We start from the raw sequence: 11,901 nt of genomic DNA, 5'->3' as shown, positions 1-11,901 counted from the left end.
TGTGTCCCCAAGGCGTAGCACAGTTGGGGGCGCATGGTCTTGTGACCGAGAGGTCCAGGGTTCGATCTTCCGGGTGTCACGACCTGGGGTTAACGTCTTTGCCATGCACTTTCAACTGTGTACTTGCATTTACCTCCCTTCATATCCATGGGACCGACACTAGGGGGCTGCTGATGTGACGATTCCACATTTTTTGTAGATCAATTTTGTGGTCCAGGCGCCTGGACCGACTCTTGGTGCCTGGATCGCCAGGGCGCCCCAGGCACCCGCCCAGGCGAGATTGGTCCAAGCACTCGGATCAGCTCCGGATGCCCAGACTCTAGGCGTCCGGACCCCCTTTTTCAGCTCCTTCTTTTCCTTAAAAAAAGGGTTAGTCTTGGGCAACAAAAATAGGTTTATCCTGCAAAACAAAGTTAGTATAACTCAACAGATAAGAGTAGTAATTAGATCCTATCTTCTCGAGACCAGGATTTAGTCAAGATCTCAACTTAGGTTTCTCAAATAGACCTAAGTTGGATCGACTCCTACAATTCCCTCAACAGGGAATGTGTCCTCACTGGATCTCTCCTCCAGTTGCTTACCTTCACTTACCAACTGCAGTCACTTGACTTACCTTGACCCACCAGGTCTTTCCACTAGTTGTTTAGTTCGCAAACCCAGTTGGATTTTGTTAGGTCCCTCGGACCCAACCGGACTTCTCGTTAGATATCGGGTCCCACGGACCTATCTGGACTTTTCACCAACTATCAGATCCTGCGGATCTAGTTGAATTTCAACCTAGTGTCAGGTCTATCAGACCAGTCAAGTCCTACACACTTGGTAGAAAGGTTAGACAAACAACATATCTAACTTTAACCTATTTGTCATACATCAAAACCAGATTATTAGTGCAATATGCATCGACATAATATACCTTGCACATTCCATGATCATCTAATTTTTTTTTAGATTTGATTTTTTTTTTGCTTAATGCTATAACCCAACCCTTAAATTCTAAAGACAAAAGTTTATTGGCATAATCAGGAACTTAAATAAATAAATAAAAAAATTGACGTTTCATGCACCGTGAGAGATGCCAATGGTGGTCGCTCACCGTGGATGCCCAGGATAAGATTCTTGTGTATATATACACAAACCATATCTATATATGCTAAAGATCTTCATCACACACCCAATGCAGGCTTAAATCTTTTTTATTTTTCAATTTGAAAATTTATTTGTGCTTATTATTATAACTCAACTCTAAACCTTAAACCTTAAAGGCAAACCCCTAAATAATTTAATCCTAAATAAAAAATAATTATTCTTTTTTAAAAAACATCTACTACCCCACACACACACGTATATATATATACCACATACCCTCGTGAACACCTAATTTTTTTTATTTTATTTTATTTTATTTTGCTTAATATTATAACCCAACTTGTAAACCGTAAAGGTAAAATTTGATTGGCGTAATCGTAAGTTCAAAAAAAATAAATTTGATATATTGTGGACATGTACCTATGAAGTCGTTCGAACTAGACACGGGACACTTGGAATTGATCTAGACGCCTGTTGGTGACATGGTCCAGGCGTTTGGAATGAATCCAGACTCTTAGACTCATTTAGTATTTTATTTTATTTTATGGTATATTATATGTATTTAGGGTTTAAAATTTTAGGATTTAGGAGTTAGGCTATAATGGATTTGTCAATAAGATTTTTTCTCTAGATTTCAGGTTTCCTTCTTAGTTTATATTAGTCCAAATTAAAAATTTTAGATGTTTACAGGGTATATTATATGTATTTAGAATTTAAGATTTTAAAATTTAAGGGTTGAATTATAATGAGTTTAAAATAATAAAATTTTCTTCTAGGGTTAAGATTTCTTTCCTAATTTATAGTGTTCAATATAAATAATTTTATATGTTGGGTAAAATATATGTATTGTAGATGTTTTAAAGAATTATTAATTTTTAAAAATTTAAAAAAAAATTAAAAAATAAAGTCGAGGAGCTCCAGACACTCTGATCAAGATTAAAAAAAAAAAAAAAAAAAAATCAACATGCCTAACTTAATTTTAGACAACTTGATATATATATAAAACTTCCGTGCCCGCTAGTCTGGATACAGATGGAGGGTTATTTGTTATTTCTCCACCCGTAAACATTCCACAAAATAAATAGATAACTATCGTCGTCCGCTTAAAACCCTACCGCCCTCGAGTCCCTCTGGTCCTCAAAGTCATATCCCCGCCATCATGACTGCCGCCTCGAAGCTTCTTTGTCTGACCTCATCGTTTTCCTCTGGGCTCGTCTGTCGGCTCATTGCACCATCTCTGCTCCTCCCGTCTCCTCTGCACCGCCGCGCCAACCTCTTTCTCCCCGTCCCGCATCCCCTTCCCCCACGAGCTCAACTCCCCATTCTTCGTACCTTCACCACCAGCTCCATTGCGGAGTTCGGTCCAGACGCGCCTCCTTTGAACACCAAGGAACCTCCCTCATCTTCCCATCCGTGGCCTGAGTGGGAGAGATTCATCGACAAGTTGAGTGCAAATGGTTACTTTGAGCCTTCCACCTCTGTGGTTCCAAGTGGAGACGTGGATGGTTCCGCCGCCTATGGGCCTGCGGAAATGGAGGTCAACCGTGTTAAGAATGCCTGCCTCAAGTTTGCTCGAGAACGATTTGACATTTTCAGGTGTTTTTCTTTTCTTCTATTTTCTTCTAGTGTTTTTCTTTTTTTTTAATCTTAATTAGTTGCTTTGATATTGATGGTAAAGTTAAAGAAGGAACACTGGTTGGCTATAAGCACCTGAGTGCATAACCATTGTGAATTATGTGGTCTAGACTTAGATGGGCGAGGCCGATATTTTGTTGCCCGAGATGGGTTCTAAAAGGGGATTGGAGTACTACTACTGTTTTGAAAAGGATTACAACCACAATAACACTCTTTACCTTTTACCAAAATTCTTACAAAGCCGACATTTTGTTTCATGCTCCTTTGAATGATTGATGGAAGCTAATTTGAGTACACCAAACCCTGATGTCTCAGGAGAAATCAATTTGAACGAGCACTAAAATATTGCAACGTTGATGGAAAGTATGCTATTTAGTAATATTGTTTCATATTAGTCACACCATTTCAGGGATTCTTAATTTCAATTTGCTGACAATGACTTTGATTGGAAAATAAAGACACTGAATGAATTTGTCTGTGATATGAGGTGTCTCTTCCCAATTGGATATGGAGAAAAACTTGTTTCAAGAGGGGTAAGTTTTCAAAGGGAGCCAATTACCCCAAAGGAATTGATCAACTTGTCCCCATTTCTGCGAGTAAGGAACCAGCCGACATCCAACAATCTTGAGAACTACGACATCTCGTTCTACTCAGCGACCGACACCGGCACACCTCGGCACTAGATCCGCGACAGGTGCGACGTGTTGTGCGACCCCGTGCTCACAGCGGAGGGGTTGCTCGACCCTGCAACAACAGCGGAGAGGTCACATAACCCTTCTGCTACCGCCGCGGAGGCATCATGCGATCCTGCGGTAACGCGGTCGCGCCGAAGGAGTCAGGTAATCCCCGTGGCCATGACTGGTCGTGCAACCTCGCGACAGCGCCGAAGTCTTGCGGGTTCGCGAGTGGTGTCAGATTTTAGATTTTTTTTAAATTAAACTTAGGTTAATTATTTTAATCAATTCCTAACTATGATGGAGATAATCTCAAGAGACTTTATTAAACTCTAATAAAATTATCTAATTAATTTTATATTTTATTTATTTTAATTTAAAATTATAATAAAATTTTTATTTATTTGTTTATCTATTTTCATATCTTTTTCTTTTTTTAAAGATTATTTTTTATATTATTTATTTTTTTAAATATTTATGTTAAATATTTTAGTTTTTAATTAATATATTTTTTATTTAAAAAATATCGAAACTATATCGGCACGACACGATATGGTACGGAAATTGTATCGTTCCAGTCCAAGACCAAATCCTCGGTACGGTTCGAAATTTTAAACCTTGCTTAATTGATATTGTAAATTAAGCATCGAGAAAAATAACATTCTTCTTCTTACTATATTTCTCCCTCTCCATCTCCCTCTCAGTGACTCCACCAGCATTCTTCTTCACATCTGCAATAGCAATACTCACCATTGCGCAACATCTCCTATGCTTCTATGTTCACTTATCCATCCTTAGTTCATCTACAACTACCTCAGTCGTGGACTAGATCCTAAGCACATATGCATAACTGTTGGAATCTTAATATTGTGATTTCATTGGCAATTTTTGTATTGGAAATTAAAATTGTATTAACTCACAAAAATCATATTGTACAACCCTACTAAGTTTAAATTTCCAAAGTTCTCCCTTGGTCAGCCTTAGTGAGGATGTCTATTGTCTGTAGACTATTTGGCAAATGTAGTAACTTTGAATATTCCCTCTTCTATCTTTTCCTTTATGAGGTGGTGATCAATCTCCATGTGCTTCATATCATGATGATTTGGGTTCTTTGCAATACTAATAGCAGACTCGTTATCACAGAACATCTTTTTATATTTTTCAACAATGATCTTTAACCCTTTTAAGAGTCTTCGTATCCACATCCCTTCACATATATCGCGTGTCATTACTCTAAATTCGACTTTTGCATTGCTTCTTGACATAATAGATTGACTTTTACTATGCCATGTAACTAAGTTTCCTCGTACATATGTGCAATAGCTGAAAGTTTATCTTCAATCCATTATTGATCCCACTCATATCTTAATGCTTTTACCTTTTGATTTCTTGAAATATAAGTCATGTTAGTTTTACATATCTCAAGATCCTATAGACTGCCTCTATATGCTTTTCATTTGTATTGTTCATGAATTGACAAATCATATTGACAGTATAGTCAATGTTGTGTGTGCAAAATATATAAGTTTGTCCATTAGCCTCAAATATCTACCTTGATTAATGGGTGCACAATCCCTTTTTGTTCCTAATTTGATTTTGCATCCATAGGAGCATCTGCTGACTTGCATCTAAGCATTCTTGCTTCTTTTAGAAGGTCCAGAATATATATATTTTTGAGAGATTGATATTTTTGCATTTGACTGCGTTATTTCCAATTTAAGAAAATACCTAAGGCTTCCTAAATCTTTAATTTTGAAATGTTTAGTTAATAGACTGTATGTGTGATTGATAAAGACAGTTTTGTGTCGCACTACAGTATCAAACAAATTACCGAACCCCATTACACTAATATAATATAGGAAATGACCCGAATCGTCTCTCACAAGGAATATGGCGATAGGGTGATAGTCTTAGGATTAAGTCATTATTGGTTTGGGGTTTGAGTCTTTGAAATTAAAATGGAGGGTTTGTGTTGGATTTGATTCTAAAACTAACAATTGAAAAGCAATGCGAGTAATTAAAACTAACCTAGTTAACAACGATTGCAAAGAATTAAAGGCAACATAAAGTGAAACATTTAACGAAACTAAGCATTCAACGAAACCTAGGGTAATCTAACCTACTTGCATCCAAATGAATAACCAAACATAAACATTCAAACGAAACAAGCATTGCAAGAATTAAAGGAATTAAAATGCATTAACAAATGTAAGCAGGGTAAGGGGCATTAAAAGAAACACATGACAAACATAAAAACTAAACTATGCTAAATTAAAAATAAGTGTGGAGATCTATCCCTTCAATGGATGAATGGTTGCGGAATGAACAAAGCTTCGATACCATGAAGTTTGCGGACGAAGGTGGAAGTGCCTCTCCTAATTCAGATGAGTGCTTGTCCGTGACGGATTCTAGCGATGAAGATGAGAGGGCCTCTCCTAACCTAGATGAGTGCTTGATGCAGAATGGACTAAACTTCAATACCACAGAACTTGTGAATGAAGAGGAGCTTCTCCCTAATCCGGTCGATCTCCTCAACTAAGGCGGATGTAGAATGGATGATAGTGACTCTTAATTTGAACAAGTGTTTGTGGATGATGGTCGCCACAAGAGATGGAGGTGGAAGCACCTCTCCTAAACCAGATGAAGGCTTGGATGGAGGTGGAGAAGGAGGAGGAAGAACCCTTTCCCAAATCTAGATTTGGTGGCTGAAAATTAGGGGATTCCTCCTTCAATGAATCAACGTTTGCTTTTATATTTCGTGCGACATGACCATGCCAAAAAGCACGGCCTGGTCGTGTCGTAGCTATGTTTTGCCCCGCAACACGAGGAGCAATGAAAACACGACCGTGTTTGATGATGGAAGTTGGCATTCGACTATGGATTGTGGGGAACAACAAGGGGCACAGCTAGGTCATGTCAAGGGACACGACCAATCTGTGCTGGCTTTTGTTTTGTGCGTTCGAGCCCTCCTCTAATGCCTACAAAACAAGGTTCATTCACATTTCAATAAAAGGCTATCAATTAGGATGGATTTGAAATAAAGCTCAAAATGAACCCTTACTCATGGTATAGGATATAAACACAGAATTAAACACACGAGAAGATTAAAAATGCAAGCATATAAGCAAAACAATGTGTCAAAGTGGTTGTTATCACACACCCACACTTTATTCTTTGCATGTCTCGAGCAAGTAAACAAAACTCAAAAGAAAACTAAAACTCATCTCTCTAGTTGATCCCTTAATAATACTTTGAAGATCGTAAAAGATAATTAATTAGGACCATACGTTTCACAAGGATCAAAACATTCATGAACTCAATTCTTACACAAGTCAAAAAGCATGGTGATTTTAATCAACTTGAATAAATTGCACATGATCACAAGGCAAGTGGTTTCGCTCTCGCTTACATAAACATTTACAAGGTGGAGTTTCCGCTCAATGCTACTCACAACATTACACTACCATATGCTTGCTTATTCTCCACTCTCCACTATTGTAAGCACATGCACATATAAATTAGGACTTGTTAGAGTTGTAATGGTGTACAAAAGAAGTCAAAAGAAGCAAGAAGCATGGCTAAAAGTCTCGCCCAAACATTTTAATGTTCAACTTCCTACTTCATACTTCTTTTCACCCAAATGCCATAGGTGTTTGTCTCTTGGACTAGTTGCATGGTCTAATTGAGCTATTGAGATTCGTTCATGATATACTATCTAAGAAGAAAACTTATCTCATCCAAATGACTCTTCATACTTTGTTGTTTAGTACTACCATCATAAGCCTCATTAAAGCCTCCAAACTATTGAGAATAAGAATCCATGTTTGCTGACAGAAGAAATTTCTTGGTCTTGCACTGAAATACGACACCTGAAACATAGAAGATAAAATGCATAGATTCAAGAGAATAAAGCCATAAATATTTTGTTTTTTAATTTTTGTGACCACCAAAGGAGTAAAAGCAAGTTGAAATAAAATTGAAAAATGAAATAAAAAATATTTAAAATTTTAAGAGGTGGTCTAACCAATGGAATTTGGCCAAAATAGGCCATTATTCATGGCAAAGTATTGAATATTGATCCCCACACCATTTTCCATCAACCTGCAAAATTTGAGGGTAATTGGAGATACTAAAAATTCACTGACTAGAAGAAAAACAACAAAAGTCAAAAGACAATCCTAAGCTTATCAACACCGCTATATTTCTCGATAATGACGCCATTTTGATAAAAATATGTTTTTATCAAACAAATTACCAAACCCCACTACACTAATATAGCATAGGGAATGATCCGAATCGTCTCTTAGAAGGAATGTGATGATAAGGTGATAGTCTTACGATTAAGTCATTATTGGTTTGATGTTTGGGTTTTTGATATTGAAATGGAGGGTTTGTGTTGGATTTGATTCTAAGATTAACAATTGAAAAGCAATGCGAGTAATTAAAACTAACTTAGCTAACTACAATATCGAGGAATTAAAGGCAACATAAAGTGAAACATTAAACAAAACTAAACATTCAACACGAAACCTAGTCTAATCTAACCTACTCATAGTTGTCAATTGCGCGTAGTGCCCCGTAGCGCAAAGGGCGCACTTGGCAATAACGCATAGTGAATAGCGTAGCGAGGGTTATTTGAAAGTATAGCCACAAGTATATAAATATATAGTATATAGTATATTGTAACATCAATTCAATAGTTCATACTTAAATAACAAATATAAAACCTCAATTCTAAAAATAAAAAACATAATCTAAAATTCATCTTCATCTTCTTCATCAAGATCGAGACCATCTTCTTCATTTGGAATTGCATGACGCTTGGCATGATTCTTCTCTTCACTTTCTTCATCAAAATCGAATTCATCCTCTTCATCTACAAGATTAAGTGTAGTAGATGTTCCTATTAGCCTTTTCCCTCTAGACTTAGATGTGGATGCCTTCGAACTTCTTGTAGGTGTAGATGTGGTCATCTTTGAGGCTCGCGTAGATGTAGGTGTTGCTTTCATGGCTTCTTTGGATTTTCTCAATGTATAAGGAGCTTCATTTACTCCAACAGCATCTGCAACATCTAGGCAAGTCAAATCATCACCATCATGAACAAAGTCAGGCTCTTCATCCTCCAGTCTCCCTACCAACCATTCATTTCCATCATCTCCTTCACTCAATATGATAGGATCGATGGTATCACGACTATCGTATCTACGCCTCAGAGCTTTGTTGTACTTAATGAACACCAAATCATTCAGGCGCTTTTGCTCCAATCTATTCCTTTTCTTGGAATGAAGCTGCGCATGAGACATGAGAACGATTTCTTAAAATTTCACAGTAATAAAAAATAAAAAGTAATATTATAAAGGCTTACATGTTCAAACATACTCCAATTGCACTCACAACTAGAAGAGCTACAAGTGAGACTAAGTATCTTCTGGGCAAGTCTTTGCAACTTTGGTGTCGAAGCTCCATACGAGTTCCACTATGCAGCTAGTTAATAACAATAGTTATATTAATATTTCTCATTGAATTTATTTCAAAAAAAAAAATGAGTAAACATATTTTCATACCTGGTGATACAACCTTTCTCATTTGGATTGCAATTTGGTTCCCAAAAGACCTTTGGCTTGTTTGTATTTTAACAACTCTGTATGTATGTTTCCCTCTGACTCAGGATCATCAGTCAACCTACTGATTGTAAATACTTATTCATCTTGTTCTATCTCAGAATTTGAGTAAAAGAACTCGGGGTTCAAGAAATTACCCACTGCATGCAAGTCTTGATGGAGCTATAACTGCCACCTATGGTCAATTATCTCAAAAATATCTTTGTACCTAACCTCATTATTACCAAAGGCTTTTGCTATTTTCTCCTTAGCCATATCCATTGCCTCATATATATAACCCATGGCAGGCTTCTTCTCCCCATTCACCAATCGAAGTACCTCCAATAATGGGCCACCAACTTTCATAGCATAAATGATGGAATTCCAAAATGAAGGCTTCAATATAATTTTCTATGCTTGCTTACCGGTCTATTCCTTCGCGAATTTGCTTTTACTCCAATTTTCTGAAGTAAACATCTTTCTCAAATTTTGCTTATGCTGTTGAAAGTTTCTCATAGTCAAGAAAGCAGTGGCAAAATGACTTTTAGCTATTATAAGGTCTCTTTCGCCGGTGAACTCTCTCATCATGTTCAACAACATACTTCGGTTGTAAATATATCCGTTAACAATGATTGCCCACTCAAGCGCCCTCTTCAAATCCGGCATTTTGAATATGTCCTCAAACATCAAAATCCAAACAATGTGCCGCACACGGGGTCCAATACAGGTTTAGATATTTTTCCTGTAAAGAACAAGAGCATAATAGGTTAGTTAATCAAACTAATTTATGAAATTTAAAAGATGATGTAAGTTAGTATATTAGATTTTCTCACCGGTAAAAACATTATTCGATGCACTGTTGGTGACCACTTGAACAATATTATGCACCCCAACTTTTTGCACAAACTTGTCAAGCAACTCAAACATCTTCTCACCAGTATGGGAGTAGCTAGATGCATCAACTGATTCAATAAACATGCTGCCTTTTGGGATATTCACTAGAAATTGATAAGTGATTTCCCCTTTCTATCTCTCCACCCATCAGCCATTAAAGTGCAATCATTCTTCGCCATCTCTTCTTCATTTTGTTTCAAAATCAACATTGTATGGTTGATCTCTTCTTTCAAAAGAGGTTCTCTCACCTCATGATAACTAGGTGGTTTCATCCCAGAATCATATTGTCCGATTGCTTCGATCATTGGCTTGAAATTGTCATATTTGACCGCATTGAATGCGATTCCAGCATCGTACATCCACCTTGCGAATTTTTGAGCTGCATCAGACCTCAGTTTTTTTTTAACTTCATTAAATTGGGGTCCTTTATCACCTTGATTATTGGCTTCCAGCTTAAAGAAAGCATTTATAGGTCCCAACTGCCGAGGTTTTTTGGGCTGTAATATTGACGAGTTGGCCGAGGAAGACATAGATGTTGACCTCTTTTTACGAGAGGGATCCCTGTGTGAGTCAATATCATCTCCTTGCTCTTCTTCTATGTCAAAAACATCATCAAAGTGAGGTATGGAATCCATGACAGTTTTTTGGGCTAATTTTTCTTCAAAGTGATCTTTCATTTCTTGCTTAACCATTGCTGGGACTTTGGACAAAGTTTTGTATTTTTAAATCCTCCAACAAGATGTTGTTTGAGCCTTGTTATCCCACCCTTTGTAACTTTTTGGCAAAAGTTGCATATTATTCCATCAACAATCTTGTCTGGGTTGATCATCCTCCCATAATTCCATCCAATATCTTTTTTTTTTTATATCTTCTTGTAAGTTTTCTATCTTTTAAACTCTAAAAAATAAGGAAAAAACAAAACTTTAATCGATGTGGAATGGGGTGTGTTTATTACCAAGGTAATATATTTCTGGTTCTTGTAATATATTTCTGGATAGATTAAAAAGAAGATATAAAAACAAGGTAATATATTTCTGGATTAAATGCTAGAAACATTTATATTTCTTTGTTATTAACAAGGTGTCTATTTTGAACAAGGTATCTTCTTTGCTCATAACTTTTCCTTATTTTTATATCTTCTTTGTAAGATTAAATGTTCCAGAATCCAGAAACATTTATTTCAAGATGTGCACACTCATTCATCAAACAGGTGCAAATAGAGAGGAATTGGGTGTGTTTATTTATTACCTTGTAATATATTGTATTAGCTGCCAATTAAATATTCCAAAATCCAGAAACAAAGTAATCAAGCTTCTACCAGTGGATAAAGATACGAAGTGCACAACCAGTAGGAGGAGAAGGTTGCGCAGAGTGGAAGAAGTAGGAGAGCAAGGTGGGGCGAGGCAGAGACTAGAGGAGAAGCAGTCGTCCCTTGCGCAGGTTTTTGAGGAGAGCAGCGAAATCAGCGATCTAGTTTTTTTTAAAAAAATGGGTAGGGTTTCTTAGGAGGGTTTGAGAGCAGCGATCCAGTTTTTTTAAAAAAAATGGGCCAAAAAAGTTGTGTAATGGGACTTTAAAAAATGAGCCTAAAAAATTATACAAATGGGCTAAAAAAATAAATTTGTGCTACACTTTGCAATCCCTGCTACGGGCGCTATTGCCGTCCTCGCTATAGAGAGGATAGCGCCGATAGCGATCGCTATCGTCAAGATCGTTGCGCGTAGTCCCTCATCGCCCCAGGCCGTCACCTTGCCTTGCTATTTGCTATAGCGAGGGCTATTGACAACGCTGAACCTACTTGCATCCAAATGAATAACCAAACATAAACATTCAAATGAAATAGGCATTGCAAGAATTAAAGGATTAAAATGTATTAACAAATGTAAGTAGTGTAAGGGGTATCAAAACAAACACATAGTTGACATAAAAACTAAATTAGGCTAACCTAAAGATAGGTGTGGAGATCTCTCCCTTCGATGGATGGATGGTTGCGTAATGAACTAAGCTTCAAT

The 11,901-nt window shown here is 37.0% G+C and overlaps 1 protein-coding gene across 1 annotated transcript in view; it reads left to right on the top strand.

Annotated features, from left to right (window-relative positions):
- Positions 1 to 2,137: 2,137 nt before the first annotated feature.
- The window catches only part of LOC122045563 (zinc finger protein VAR3, chloroplastic-like), a 31,707-nt gene continuing 21,943 nt past the window's right edge, over positions 2,138 to 11,901 (top strand). The window contains exon 1 of the mRNA XM_042605840.1: positions 2,138 to 2,682. Coding sequence (XP_042461774.1) covers positions 2,246 to 2,682 — 437 coding nt within the window. The 5' untranslated portion in view covers positions 2,138 to 2,245. The remainder of the gene's footprint in view (positions 2,683 to 11,901) is intronic.

The sequence above is a fragment of the Zingiber officinale genome, chromosome 2B (assembly GCF_018446385.1).
Source record: "Zingiber officinale cultivar Zhangliang chromosome 2B, Zo_v1.1, whole genome shotgun sequence".
Lineage (NCBI taxonomy): Eukaryota > Viridiplantae > Streptophyta > Magnoliopsida > Zingiberales > Zingiberaceae > Zingiber > Zingiber officinale.
The sequence above is the reverse complement of the archived record's forward strand: the minus strand, read 5'-3'. Positions and strand labels throughout refer to the sequence as shown.